The sequence below is a fragment of the Bubalus kerabau genome, chromosome 7 (assembly GCF_029407905.1).
Source record: "Bubalus kerabau isolate K-KA32 ecotype Philippines breed swamp buffalo chromosome 7, PCC_UOA_SB_1v2, whole genome shotgun sequence".
NCBI classification, from domain to species: domain Eukaryota; kingdom Metazoa; phylum Chordata; class Mammalia; order Artiodactyla; family Bovidae; genus Bubalus; species Bubalus kerabau.
In genome coordinates, this window is record NC_073630.1 from 118,624,478 (window position 1) to 118,639,533 (window position 15,056).

The 15,056-nt window shown below is 62.3% G+C and overlaps 1 protein-coding gene across 1 annotated transcript in view; it reads left to right on the plus strand.

The window, feature by feature from the left end:
• The first annotated feature begins 1,641 nt into the window (after positions 1-1,641).
• HTRA3 (HtrA serine peptidase 3) overlaps positions 1,642-15,056 on the plus strand; it is a 29,790-nt gene continuing 16,375 nt past the window's right edge. The window contains exon 1 of the mRNA XM_055589219.1: positions 1,642-2,240. Within this exon, the coding sequence (XP_055445194.1) occupies positions 1,856-2,240 (385 nt within the window). The 5' untranslated portion in view covers positions 1,642-1,855. The remainder of the gene's footprint in view (positions 2,241-15,056) is intronic.

Below are 15,056 nucleotides of genomic sequence, written 5' to 3' on the forward strand. Positions count from 1 at the left end.
CACTCGGCAGCCAGCCATGCTCACGGCAGCTTCTGCGACCCAGGGGCCTGCCCTTTCCAGGCAAAAACTAAGGCGACCCCAGGGGCCTGCACCCCAGTTTCAGATGGGAGAAGGAAAGCGAGGGATGGGTCCTTTCACTTAAGGCTTCAGTTTCCCCATCTGTTGTTTAGTCGCTCAGTCATGTCTGACTCTTTGTGACCTCATGGCCCGTAGCCCACCAGGCTCCTCTGCCCATGGGATTCTCCAGGCAAGAGTACTGGATTGAGTTGCCATCTCCTCCTCCAGGGGGTCTCCCCGATGCAGGGATCAAACCCGCATCTCTTGAGTCTGCTGCATTGGCAGGTGGGTTCTTTACCATATACTTGAACAACCGTGTTCATAACAGCATGACTTCCCCCCAGTAATGCTGTGCAGCTTGCTTTATGCATGTAAAGCCATCATTCTGAGCAGGGCTCTCCAGACCTCAGCAGGCGGCTGCAGGGCCTTGCAGAGAAGGTGCGGACCCCCAGCTCCAGGGTCTGCACCCGAAGGCTTTCTCTGCCTGACAGGTCACCCCTCTGACCTGGCTTTGCTTCCGAGCCTTCACCCAGGTGGGAACTAGCTTCCCACTTGACGCCAGCAGCCCCCAGGCCCACTACGACATCCAGACCCTACAGCCTCTTGAAGCTCACCTCCAAAGAGGGTTCTGTCCTCTGTCTCCTTGGACCACACCCGGCTACAGCCCTCGTCACGCTGCAGGCAGCCTGGTCACCATGCTCTGGGCCCTCGGTGTAGGGCCCCGGGCCTGGAGCGTCTTTTTCGAGAACGTGTGTGGAATAATCAGGGGGATGCCCCCTGTGGGCTAACTACGTGCCACCCCCCAACACAGGGGATGCCCCCTATACCCTATACAGCACAGCCCTACGCCTTCCCCTTTCCCAGGGAGGAAACTGAGGCACAGGGCTGTCAGGTGACCCCGCCAGGGTCCCAGGGCACCGAGAGCTGGGCGGAACCAGACAGACCTTGTGCAGAGCCGGGGGAAGCAACTCCTTCGAGCTCTAAGGGCCGGGGATGGTGGGGCGGAGGCGCTTCCTGGAGGTCTGTCCCCAGCGTCTCCCCAGGAGGGGCGATGTCCACCTCGACCACCCGTGGGTCGGGGGCCAGGCCTGTGTGTCCTGAAGGCACCCAGGCCCAGGAGGCCCGGGGTGGGGGTGGGGGCGCAGGGCCTCAGGGCAGGGAGAGGAGACGGGCTGGGGAGGAGGGGCCGGGATTAACGGTCTGGCCTTGCCCATTCTATGAAGGGGGGACCCGGGGGAGTAGCTGAGGTCACTGGAACTGGGACACGAACCGGGCCGGGTCAGAGATTCCCCGGGGTGGTGCTCGCGGCCTGCACGCGGGGTGGCTCCTCCCCTGCAAGGCCCCTGACGCCCCGGGGTGGGGGCCTGCTGCATAACCATCACCCGGTTTCCCAGACCAGGCAGGCCCAGCTTTTGGCCGCGGGTGGGTCCAGGCCCCGGAAGGCCGGGCTCGGGGGTGGAGGGGGGCGGCGGTTGGGCTGGGGCGGGGCTGGCGGAGGGGCCGGGCCGCCCCCTTTCTGCGAGGGCGGGCGGCCGGCGCCTTAAAACGCGGCGGGGCCCGCCGCCCCGCAGACCGTCGGCCCGGCCGGCACGGGGCGCCTCTCCAGTCCCCCGCCGCCGCGTTCCCCGCGCCCCGGGCATGTCCCTGCGGTCCCGGCGCCCGCCTGCCTGAGCCCGAGCCGCCGGCGCAGGTGGCCGCGTTCCCTCCGTCGGCGCCCGGAGCCGGAGCCGCGGCCTCGGTGCGCGCCCCCTCCGCAGGCCGGTCTCCCGCGCTGCCGCCCGCCGCCGGCCGGTCCGCCATGCAGGCGCGGGCGCTGCTCCTGGCCGCGCTGGCCGCCCTGGCGCTGGCCCGGGAGCCCTCGGCCGCGTCGTGCCCCGTGCGCTGCGACGTGTCGCGGTGCCCGAGCCCCCGCTGCCCCGGCGGCTACGTGCCGGATCTCTGCAACTGCTGCCTGGTGTGCGCCGCCACCGAGGGCGAGCCGTGCGGCCGCCCCGTCGACTCGCTGTGCGGGGAGAGCTTGGAGTGTGTGCGCGGGCTGTGTCGCTGCCGCTGGGCGCACGCTGTGTGTGGCACCGACGGGCACACGTACGCCAACGTGTGCGCGCTGCAGGCGGCCAGCCGCCGCGCGCTGCAGCTCTCCGGGACGCCCGTGCGCCAGCTGCAGAAGGGCGCCTGCCCATCGGGTAAGCGCTCGGCCGGGGAGGGAGCGCCAGCATCGCTGGCGGGGGTGGGAGGGATGAAGAAGCATCTCCTCGGAAACGAGGCTCAGAGCCAGGGCTGAGCGCTCCCCAGGGAACAAGTGATGATTTCTTTTAGAGATCTCTAACCAGGCTCTTGGTCTTCAGGTCGGGGAACCGAGACGGGGAGAGGTAAAGTGCTGTCCCCAAGGTCGCAGAAGTAGCCCACCGGTGGTGAGACCAGGGGCTCTCTGACCACCCCAAGGAGCCTGGTCCGCCCAGCATTTCTCCAGCCTCATTAAAATGTACCCACTTTGTGTCTCGTCTCCCCTGGTCCCCATATCCCAGCCCTGCCTGGGTGTTGGATGCAAAGCACTCTTTCCTGGCCTTCGATTCTGGATATTCAAAAGACAGCGGTTGAGCCACAAGTAGTGGGTTTTTTTTTTTTTTTTTTTTGTACCGCATTTAAAATGCCTTTCTGGAAGGTCGTTTAGGAATGGTGAGCCAGCGTGTGGGGTCTCTGGACTGTGTGTGGGGGCTCCGTGTGGACAGGCCGTGGGGTAAGAAATCTCTCAGTCCCATCAAAGCTTAGAGCATGCGTGCATGCGTGTATAAGTCATTCAGTCGTGTCTTTGTGACCCCATGGACTGTAGCCCGCCAGGCTCCTCTGTCCATGGGATTCTCCAGGCAAGAATTCTGGAGTGGGTTGCCATGCCCTTCTCCAGGGGGTCTTCCCCACCCAGGGATGGAAGCCACATCTCTCATCTCTTGCCTTGGCAGACCAGCTCTTTACCGTTGAGCCACTGGAGAAGCCCAACCTTAGAGTAGACCCCGCTAACCTGGGGTTGGCTCCAGGTGGCTTCTTGCCACACAGGCTGAGCCTGTGAATGAAAATGCTGGAAAACCCTGCTGTGCCCATGTTCGTCTGGGGCATCTCTTGGGAAGGCAGGCTCCCACGTTGGTTCCCAGGCGCTCTGAGCACAGCACCCTGCGCTGAGTTCACAGCAACCGAAAGGAATCAGGCTCCGTGGTTGTCTTCAGCCCGCAGCTGGGGAGATGCTGACGCCCAGGATGGGCTCCTCCGTGGGGCACAGGGCCACCTGGGGGCCAGGGAGCCTGGGATGGCTGAAGGGCTAGCTCTCCTGGGAGGAGAAGGCAGTGTGAACCGCCTCATGGAGACCTCACTGTGTGTGGTGAGTCAGGTCGGGGAGAACACGCAGCCTGGAGCAGCTGGTGTGCAGGGGGATGTGTGTGTGCACGTGTGTGCACGTGTGCGCATGCACATGTGTGTGCACGCATATGCGTGTGTGCATGTGTGTGACACCCAAGGCTGGACAACTTGGCAGGGACAGGACCACGCATGTCCCATAAACGTTGTACCTTAGATTTCACCCTGTAGGCCGGGCTTCCCAAATCGGGTCTGGGATTCTGAAAACAAGTGTCCTGGGGCCCAAACATTCTAGAAAGTAAACTCCAGCCCTGCAGTGGGGAGTCACACTCAGCTTGAGTCTATCAGAGCCCCTGAGAAAGCCTGCAACAAGGTAAAAAAAAAATGATAAAAACCCAGGGTTTCCCAAGAGAACTTCAACAAAGAGCTCCTTCCTGGGAGAATGCACGGGACCTCCCCCTGGCACGCTGGGGTTCCAGGGAGCCTGGTTTGGGAAGCATTATGTGGGATTAGCCATGATTATATGGGACAGCCTTTGAAGGGTTTTAAGAGAAGTGAGGGTGATGTGGTCAGGCTTGTGCTTGGATTGTACCTGGGAGACTGGGGACGTGGGGCCACTCAATGTCACGGGGGTGAACGTTATCATTTACTGCGTGCCCACTGCGCCCTCTGCCTTGGGGCTCAGAGCCAGCGGGCCCATCTCAGGCCATGCTGGTGGGTCAGACAGGCAGAGGGCTCAGGGTGGGCTCCCCAAAGCCAACTTCCCAAGTAGTGGATGCTCTTAGAGTCAGGCTCCAGGGCGCCAGCGGCTGGAGTGGGTTGGAGGTGGTCTAGGCATTTTGAAGCCTTTATTTTCTCTAATAACTATTAAATGTTGTATTCTTTTTTTAAATGTTCATTTACTTGGCTGCCCTGTGTCTTAGTTGAGGCCCAGGGGATCTTTAGTGTGGTTGATGAACTCTTAGTTGTAGCAAATGGGACCTAGTTCCCTGACCAGGGGTTGAACCCCGGGCCCCCCACAACGGATGCACAGAGTCTTAGCCCCTGGACCACCAGGGGCGTCATGAAACCTTTCTTCTTGGCTGATGGAGTCCTGGCTTGCGAAGCCCCTGCCCTGTTTGTCCTGCTGGCCATGGGCTGGTAACAAGGCCCCTGTGATGAGGCAGAGCCCGGCCGGGCCCTGGAGAAACGGATGGTGGGGGAGACACGGGAGGCTGAGCAGAGAACAGTAGCGTGGCGGCCACAGGCAGATGCAGAGGGCTCAGGGGCTGAGTGGGAGGCCCGCAGCTGGGGCTGGCCCTGCCCCTCCTATGAACACAGTGCTGCCCATGAGGCCCCGGTCCTCAGTTTCCTCATCTGTCAAGTGGGGTGATTGCTCCGTTTCGGTGAATTGGTGCAGACAGTAATGAGCTACAGCACGCACACACGTGCCTCTAACGAGCGGTCCCCAGACGGTCGATTACTTTGTGCATTATGATCATACTTCTGACGCCTCCCACACCCTTTCCATCACCTGGCGAGGCCTGGAGGCTCCCCAGAGGCGGAGCTCCAGTGCTGAGCGGCGGGAGGTGACCCGGGCTCTCTGGACAGATGGATAGGGAGGACGCAGGGAGCTGGGAGCCGGGCAAAGGCAGAGGGACCGGCCGCACCGGGTGGGCGCGCAGACCGCAAGCCCTGTCGTCACAGCCCCCGGGGCAGGGGGCACCCAGAGGGGCTGAGGCCATTGGAGGGCGGGGAGGGGCGGCCTCGGTGGGTGGGGTGGCCTCGGTGGGCGGGGCCACATGGGCCCAGCCTCCGATGGGCACCTTGCACAGCATGGTCCGTGCGCGGCCTGCCCTTACTCCCGGCGCCCGCCCGGGCACAGGGACCTCAGACATCCTGCTTCCCACGAGGCGGCAGGGGCAGAGTCCAGCCCCTGTGGGACTGGAGTCGGTCCTGGGCTCCGACCGGCACTGTCTCACTTGGCGAATCTGTTCCTTACTCATGCACCCGAGATGTGCTCATGGAGTCAGGGAAGGGCCAAGTGATGGGGCTGAGGTCACTCGGCTGGGAAATGACAGAGGCAGGCCTGGCCCGGCTCCGGCTGGCTCTCTTCTTCAGGCAGGGCGGTGGACCCCCGAGGTCTGGGGTCAGGATCAGGCCTGGGTCTTCAGCGCCAATAGGCTCAACCTCTATAGAGCATTCCTGGCGGCGTTACCCGCTCCCCTACCCCGGGCCTTCCCAGGGCCTGGTCAGAAATCACCGTGTGATGTCCATGTGTAGAGGCAGGTAAGGGGCTACTGTCTCCAGCATATCCCCCCTGGACGTGAGTCCTGCTGGCTCCACCCTCACTTGCCTTCGGATGCACCCAGGGTCCTGTCTCCAGCCCCCTCCTTCCCTGAGCTGGAATCCTGTGTCTCAGCTGGCCCTTACCCTCAACCGACAGGACCACCCCAGGGGAGTTTAGGTCAGAAGGCTTCGTCACGCTTTGACCCCATACTTCCCCGCATCCCTCACTCCCTGTCTGCAGGAGGGTCCTCAGCTTGACCTTGAGATGTTACCCCCAGGGTCCCTCCAGCCACGCTGGCCTCCGCAGACCTTCTCTGCCTCCCTCATTCTCCCTTTGGTCACTTCTTCACACGGCGGCCAGGGTGACCGTGATAAATCCGTGCCGCCCATCACGGGTGTTCCCCAACACCTACCCTGAGCCCCAGACCCCTGTGCTGTCTGGCCCTGCCCACCCCTCCAACACCGTCTCCTCCCTTGCTCCAGCCACACCGGTCTCCTTTCCACCTCAGGGTCTTTGCATGTGTGGTGTCCATTGCATCAAATTCCTGTTCCCTCACCTTCGTGGGACCGAGTCCTCAACTTGCCTTAGCCTAGATGAGCTGCCCTCTCTGATTGCCTGGGTAGTCCCTTGCCTCAGCCTCATGGGCGCACCGTGGGGACTCCTCTGAACCACCTCTCATTTCTTCTCTGACTCAATGACTTATTTTCAACTTCACCAGGCTCTGAGCCTCACAGGGCGGACGTCTGGTCTGTTTGTTCTCTGCAGGCCTGGTCCAGCAGCTGAGCTCAGTTGGTGCCGTTGGAATGAAAGGCCAGCCCACGTGGTGGGTGTCCCTCCTCTCATACCCCCAGTGATGGTGGGCTCACTACCTACCCAGGGAGCTTTTGCCCCTTCCCATGTCTGTGCGAGGCAGATGCTACATGTTGGGGATGAGTATCCGTCAGGGGGAGAGTAAAGGCCAGAGAGCTGCGTATGCATGGAGCAGAGGGATCCCTTTTCGCAGCCTCTGCCCACAGCTGCAGACCAGGAGGCCTGCGAGTATGCAGTTAAGTCGGAATTTCGAGCCCCTGGGCAGTTCATTCATTCTCAGTCGCTTCGGCCGTCGTCGGACTCTGTCCCTGGGATTTTCCCAGCAAGAATCCTGGAGGGCAATTCACAATGTGGCATTTAATCATCGGCTTTTATTGTTCAGCCCCAGAGCAGGTGCCCGTGGAGACTCTGGGCTCTGTTTATTTAAGAGCTTTGTTGACTTTCGGGGTTTAATCCCCTTAGCAGCTTCCCGGGCCCCGCACTCAGGACTCACCCGGGCCCCCACCTCTCCCCTTAGTGGCTTCCCGGGCCCTGCACTCAGGACTCACCAGGGCCCCCTCCTCTCCCCTCCCCCCGCCCGCACCAGGGGCTGAGTTGCAGCCTCTGGCAGCTCCTGAGGACCCATGAGGAGCCAGGGGTCCGGCCAAGAGGAGCTTAGGGCCTGGACTGCTGTGCCGCCATCCTTTCCCGGCCAGGGCTTAGCCTGGACAGCACCCTCACCCTGCCGCCTCGCGCTCCCTAAAGCTGGTCTGGAGGTGCGCTGGGATCCCACAGCACCCCGTCCGGTCCTGCCTTCCCCAGGCCTGTCCCCTTCCCATGCACCTCCACACGGGACCCCCCACTTGCCTTTGGGGACCAAGCAGGACTTCCCATGCAGCCCACTGGCTCAGTACATCCTGGGCTGTGCTTCATGTCCACCTCCACCACCACCACCACCAGCCAAGTCCCTGTGAAATCCCTGATCATCTGTGCCATGAGGGACAGAGGACAAATGGGTGGAACTCGGGGGAGGGAGAACACATCTCTGGGTTGGGGAGAGGGAGCAGTCAGGGAGAGCTTCCTGGAGGAGGTGGCATCTAAACAGCCGTGGAGATGCCCGATGCAAACAGAGCCTGTGCAGGAGGATAGCAGGAAATGCTAAGCATAGGTGGGAGGAGCTGTGAGGGTGACCCGTCTTCAGGAAATGAGAGACCCCTGAAGCTTATGGGTAACAGGTGTGCAGAGCGGGGTGCCGGGGCCCAGCTCGTGGGAGTCTGGTGCCTGAGTGGGTCTTTGCTCGGCTGGCAGGCGAGGGGGACAGGCCCCAGAGGCTCTGGAACCTCATGACGGGGCAGGGGCAGGGCGGGCAGGCAGCCGGGCCTGTCCTGAAAGAGCAGGTTTGGAGAGCTCTGCTTAGGTTCTGGCGTGGGTTCTGGCGCGGAGGGTGTCCAGTGCGGGATGGGCTTTCACGGCAGGAGCCTGGCTGGCGAGCGGCCCTGGCCCTGGGTTGGTGCTGTGTCACTGTGTTTGCGTCACTGAGAGGGGGCGGCTGAGGTTTGGGGCAGGGCCGCAGGCTCATCGCCCCTCCAGACTGTGGGGGCCCCCTCCATGACCTGCGGGGCCCGTGGAGCCCCACCCCCACCCTGTCCAAATCCAGGTCTGAGCTTGTCTTCAAGTCCACATCCCAAGGGGACCTGATGGAGACCACCCAGCCACTTGGGGAGTGAACTGCCCCGAGTCCGTCACGCCGCGAGCGTTGTACCAGGGGAGCCGGAACCCAGGTGTGCCGGGCTCAAACCCCTGACGGCGTCCACCTGGCCCGACACGTGCCCCTTGGCTGCCAAAAGCCTGGGAGAAATGAGGCCAAGCACAGAAGCCTCCTTGCAGGCCTGGGGTTCATACAAACCAAGTGTGGAGCGGTGGGCCACTGGCTGAGTCCCGCCAGAAGCACTGAAAGCCACCTCCTCCTGGGCTGCTCTAATGGAGAGAAGCCAGCAGGCTTTACCAGGGTCAAGGGTGAGACCTTGTGCTGCAGGCTAAACGCCCGTCATGTCTGGGTTTGTCATGGCCTTTCTAAGAAAAGACCCCAGCAAGGTACAGTGGCCTGCCCGAGGTCAGCAGGTGGGAAGAGACAGCTCTGCCCTGAGACTGGTCCTTCTGACCATCCCTGGACACCGGGCAGGCCTCCAGCACCTTGAGGAAGTGGCCTCCCAGCTTTGATAAAGGTGTTGAATAGTTGGAGAAAGAATGAAAGCACAGACTCCTTGTCCTAGAGTAGCACAGACATGGCCAGGACATGTGGGGTGTGTGCCTCCCAAACAGAAGGCCAGGTCTGCTGCAGAGGGGAGCAGGGGGCCCCTGCGGTTGTGCCACGCACAACCTGCCCGACTATGCTTTAGCCCTCTTGCAAAGCCAGGACTGAGACCCAGTTCTGTTCGAGTTCCACCACTTCCCGAGGTGAGGCCCTGCAAGTCTAGGCTCTCCACACCTCAGCTTCCCCATCTGTGAAGGGGGGACAACAGACCCTCCTCCCTGGATCACTGACAGTCGATGAGATAATTCACCCCCGTGTAAGGGTTAACAGGCGTTCGTGGGAACAAACCTAAGCGTTGTCAAGTGGACGCTTCTGACGTGAATGGAGTTTATGAGGGAGGCACGGCCACTGAGGATGGGAAGGAGCCAGAAGGCAGCGTTGGCAGAAAGGCTGCCATGTGCCAGGCCTTGCCCACAGGGGTTCCACTGGCCTCATTTAGCCCCCATGTCACAGCTGAGGACCCTGAGCCCAGAGGAGTCAACTGATGGGCCAGTAGGCGGGGAGGGTTTCCTGTAAGAGGAAGACCAGGGGGTTGACCCCATCTTAGCTTGCAGGCGGCCTGGAGTCCTGCCTGGCCTGTGGGGCCCCTTCATAAAGTACAAACAGGCTGGTGGCAGAGCCCTCTGCTCCGTGGCGTTGGCTGCAGCCGCAGTGGGATTCACAGCTGGAGGAGCTGGGCTGGCCCCGAGCTGAGGACCGGCCATGCCAGGCTCTCCGGGAGCAGGACAGCCCGCCACCCTGGACAAGGACCAACAAGGAGAAAGAGACGTGTCAGGGGTCGGGGGACCTTGCTGCCAGCTTTGCTGGGTGCTCTGACCTCTCTGAGCCTTTTTCCTCGCCTGTACAATCGTGACGATCCCTGCCCTGCAGAATGGCTGTGAAAATTCCCTGAAGCCTAAGTGCCTGAAGCCTGGGCTGGCGTGGCCTGTGGAGTGGAGGTCTGGCTGCAGCCCTCAGCCCTGTGTTCCAGGGATGGGAGCCTGGGGGTCGCAGACAGTAGGGGTCCCCCCTCCCCACCACCCCACCCCGGGAGCTGCAGCAGGATCTGAAGTCACCGTCTTTGGCTGCGGGGAGACAGTTCACTCCGGGACAGGCATGTTTTCAAGAAAAAGAAAAACACAGGCAGGGAGCCATCCTGGGAACTAATTAGATCCGGAAGGCGGCCCCTGGGGCTGCAAAGCGGCCCCTTGTGGGTGGTGGGTGGGGCCTGGGGGTGTGGGCGAGAGGCCGAGGAGGGGCCCCTGGGACCATGCACCCACTCTCAGGGCCCCTGTTCCCCATGGCTCTCTGCTCACCGCCGTGGGTCAGGGGCGCCCAGGCCACGGGGACATTCTTGGAGGACAGGTCTGGGAGAGGGGTCACACAGGGCCTTGGGCCCCAGATGAGAGCGCTTGGTCCCTGAGCCCACTGAGTCAGGCAGGGCGGGCTCCCCAGGGGCAGTGTGTTGGCCTGGGCCTAGGGGTCTGCAGGAGAAGGACTGACTACAAAGGTTCGGGGGATACTTCAGAGCGTGCGTGCTTGGGGAACCACAGCTGAGGCCACCGGGAGGTGGGCACAGCACTAGCGAGGCTGAGGACTAAATGGGACACCTCGGTCCCCGAGCCCTGGTGAGAGGTTGCCATCTGGCCGCATTGTGGACGGATGGGCCCAGCCTGGGACCTTGTGGGCACCTGCTGATGATCTCTCCATCCTCAGTTCCTAGCTGACTGCTGGGTGATGACGGGGGTAGCAGGGGAGTCTTCTGATTGCAGGAGGCAATAGAAGAATGGGCAGTGACCTCTGAGTTAGAGGGAAAAAAACCGAGTCTCAGTCCTGGCTCTGCCCGCTGTGTGCTGGACAGGTAAGGTGTACAGTTGGGCAGGTTGCGCACTGCACAACTCCAAGGGCAGCCTTCACACGGGGATCTCTGTTAACAACGGCCCCTGGGTGTGCAGTGCCCAACCTGTGTGACCAGTGGCCCTGGGAGGGGTGTCTGGGCCAGTCTGTCTGCCTTCCTGGGCTGGGACTTCCCCACCCATTCCCCTGGCCATCGTGAGCATCGAGTCAGCACACAGTAGATCCTCTTCCAGGGTCCGCCACTGTCAGCCCTCCCGGAAGCCCTGCCCCACAGAGACGCAGGAGGTGAGCCCCGGGCACACTTGGCTCTTTCCCGTCCCCGGGAGGTGCCACTGGACACCTGGCCTTGACTGCTTTGCTGTGTTGTCAAGTTCTTCCTGACCAGGACTTCCAAGGCCTGCAGACTCCAGCTCATTTTTGAAAACACACACACGATGCTAACAGCTGAATCTGGTCAAGACTGACTGTTGACTTCAGAACTTTGGCTCCAGGACAGGGTGAGGCTGGGGTGGGGGTTGTCAAAAACCCCCCAAATAAACAGAGTCCGCCTCCCAGCCGTGGGGCCCGAGGTTTTCATGTTGAACGCAGCGGTGGGAACCGCGTCTCTCGTTTCCCACTGATTCATGGGATGATTCATCCGTGTGTGGGGAGGCAGCCCAGGAAGCCCGCCCTGCCCCGCCTCCCACCCCATCCCCACCACCCACCTCGCCCGCTTAAAGGGACAGGACCTGGTTGGGGGTGGTGCTGTGAACCAGCCGGCTGACCCAGGAGCTCTGCAGGGTCCCAGGGTCAGGGAGGGCAGAGGTTCTGTAGGCACCAGGCCTGTGTCCACCCTCAACCGTCTTTACCTCCAGCCTGTTCCTGGCACACAGCTCCCACGGCGAGACCTGCTTAGGAGGCTGAACAACCTTTGTGGTGGTGTTTGCCGACCTGCTGTGTGCTGCTGGGTCAGTTGGGGTCTGGCAGAGCATCCCTGCCCTCCATCCTTCCCACCCTCCCCCTCTCAAGGGCCGCCTTGGGGGTCGCCTCTGCTGGTGACAGCTGGGCTGTGGGGCATCCCGACAGGGCTGCTGTGTCCCAAAGGAGCTGGTGCACGGGTGGGAGGTGAGCCCTGCCCGCCTTCTCCCTGGGGTTCCTGCAGCCTCCAGGGCCCTGCAGCCTGCCCGCGGGGGTGCTGGGAACAGTGCAGTCTCTCGCTCTCACACCCTCCAGCCCAGCTCACACACACACACACGTGCGCACACACAAACATGCACACACACGCGCACACACGTGCACACGCACACACGTGCGCACGTGCACACACATGTACACATGCGCGCGCGCACACACACACACACACACCCCGCCCCGACCAGGCCTCTCTCTCTCCCGTCTGTTTTATCTGTGTCTAACTTGCCTGGGGGAGAACCTTCAGAAAAATCCACAAACCAAAACAAAGTCCCCATCGCTCTGCCTCTGCCCTGGATGCCACCATGAGATCTTGTGATGTGTTTTCCTGCCAGCCTGTAACCTGTGAGTGTTTTACAGGGGGTTTTTGTTTTCAAATCATTACATGAAATTGAGTGTGGCCGATTTTAACTCATCTCTGGAAAGGCTGCCGGAGAAGGCAATGGCACCCCACTCCAGTACTCTTGCCTGGAAAATCCCATGGATGGAGGAGCCTGGTAGGCTGCAGTCCATGGGGTCGTTAAGAGTCGGATACGACTGAGCAACTTCACTTTCACTTTTCACTTTCATGCATTGGAGAAGGAAATGGCAACCCACTCCAGTGTTCTTGCCTGGAGAATCCCAGGGATGGGGGAGCCTGGTGGGCTGCCGTCTGTGGGGTCGCACAGAGTCGCACACGACTGAAATGACTTAGCAGCAGCAGCAGGAAAGGCTGCATTGGAAAGAAGAGCATCTGGGGGGGACAGTCCATGTGAGGTCCGGATCTTTGGGCGGCCGGGTCAGCGCCTCAGCGGCTTGGGCAGCTCGGGGCGTTCTCTGCCAGACAGCTGGACCTGGGCAGGGTCAGCCGGTGGGGAGCAGACGTGCCTAAAGCTCTGGAATCCCAAAGATGGGGGATGGAGTCAGAGTCCCTGAGGTCGGGGACGGGGTCCCTGAGGTCAGGATAGAGTCCTTGAGGTCGGGGACGGGGTCCCTGAGGCCGGGGACGGGGTCACATGGTGGCACAGCCTCTTCTGGCTCGATGTTCTCACCCCTTCCCTGCTTTGTTCACACTGGGCCAAGTTTGCAGTCGGCCAGACCCACCGGTAGCTGCCCTCAAGCTTTGTCTTTGCACCTCTGCTCCCCCCACCCAGTGCGCCCTTCCAGGCACTGGACTCCTCAGCGTGCCCCGGGCCTGCCTCGGTCCCATCCCTGGTCGCACGGTGCTGGACTGGCCAGTCACTGGCCCGTTCCCAGCACAGGCCGTGCGCCCAGAAGGTGCTCGGCACCCCTGTGAGAGTGAGCGCGGTGGACCGGGCCTTATGCCGGGAGCCCCAAGGAGGATCTGGGAGAAAACTGCCGGGGGGCTGCCTGGAGGAGGCAGGGCTTGAGCTGCGCCTGGGACAGGCCGGAGCATCGAGGTGGGGAGGGCTCGGGAGAGGTGCGGGTGGGAGGAGGCACAGACAGCGGGTGATGGAGCAGGGGGCAGGCGGCCCACCGGGAGGGCGACACCTGGCATTGCCCACTCCAGTGCAGAGCAGAGGTGGGCACAAGCCTAGGCTAAAGAATATCCATGCCTAGTGCCAAGCCCTCCCCTGCCTGGGTCGTCCAGGAACCTTAGGGACATGGGGACTGCCTGGTAGGGGAGAACCTTGTGAGACCGCAGAACCTGAAGTGGCCCCTCCGCCTTGAAGGCAGACATGAATGCAGGTTCCCAGCGCCCTTGGACGGGGCCGCAGACCTAGGCTTAGCCCCCACGGGCTAGCTGGCCAGTAGCTTCTCCTCCAGAATTTCAGGGACCATTAGCAATCCATACGGAAATAAGCGTGCTGGGCACCTGCGTGTGCTGGGGGCCGCAGAGCCCTGGCCTGGGGTGGGCCCCAGGTCCGTGACCATGACCTCTGAACCTGAGACACCACCCCTCCACCGGGCTCTGCCTCTGCAGGGGGCAGGCCCCTGGTGCCCACAGTTTGATCATCAAGGAGCCGAGAGTGGGGCACATCCTAGCTAGGCTCTGGCCACCCTGGACAGGCGGCCTTTGATTCAGGCTGACCGCGGGAGGCTGGGCCCTGAACAGTCAGTGACCACGGGCTGATTGAGAGGCAGACACCACAGGATCAGTGGGGTGGGCCCTCCTCGCCTCCCCTGACCACAGAGCCCAAGGCAAGCTCTCTTCTGGGCCCCGAGTCCCAGTCAGGCTTTAAACACAGTCAGGGCCTTGAGTTGGGGGTCCGGCGGGGACGGGGTCCCTAAGGACAGGGAGACCTGTGGCCCCATCCAGAGCCTGGCTCTCCTCCAACGGAGTTTCCGTTTTTCTGCCTTTGGGACGGAACCAATGACCCCTGCCCTGGCCGCCCCCTGGACAGCAGGGGAGATGAGTCCGGCTGTGAGTGGGGACCTCACTTGTCCACAGAGGCTTCCGAGGCCCCAACTGTGGGCCTGCACTCCTTCCCGTCCCTTTGGACAGTTGGGAAAAACCAGATTTTCTCTAGATCCTGGTGCCGGTCACTTCCCAGAGACCCTCAGCTGCAGAGCTGGGCTTTATGGGCTGAGCCCTCGTTGCTCAGCACCTTCAGGGAGCCTTAAGGTTTGCAAGTCACGGCCTGTTCCCACAGGTCTCTGAGGCAGGCAGGGGTGGAGAGGCCCAGAGACTAAGCGATTTACCTAAAGCCACACAGCTGGAGCCCAGCCCGGCGCTCCTTTCAGGCCCTGGGAGCCTCTTACAAGCAGTGCTGAGCAGCACGGGCTCCAGATAATCCTGCTGTCTAGTAGGGGACCTGGGAGACCCCAGCACATACACCCACAGGGAGACCAAAGGGGGAGTGGGTCTTGTGCCACCCCCACGCCTCAGGCCTGTGGTCCCGGCAGGCGGCTGCTGACGGCGGCAGAAATCTGAGCCGGTGAAGGCTCCAGGGAAGATCGCGAGCTGCCTGGCAAGCCGTCCTGGGGCCAGGCCAAGCTCGACACACACGGAGGGGCCCTGGCAACTCAGATGGCAGCAGCCCGACGTGGCCCAGGAGGGGGCCGCCCCACGGCCGGGGGTTTGGCCGTGACCTTGTCCAGCCACCGCACGGGCCCAGGGCCTGCAGGGACAGGCCAGAGCTTCAAGCTGGGGTGGGGCTGGTTTCCTCACGCCAGCACACTGCTGTCTAGGACAGAAAGGGCAAGGGCCCTTGGCAGCTGGCCCAGATAGATCCAGCCCGAACTTTGTGTGAGTGCTGTGTGGCCCAGGGTGAGTGTCCTGGCCTCTCTGAGCCTCCCGGCCGCCCTGGCGATATAAGGTGGGGGAAGCCCGGC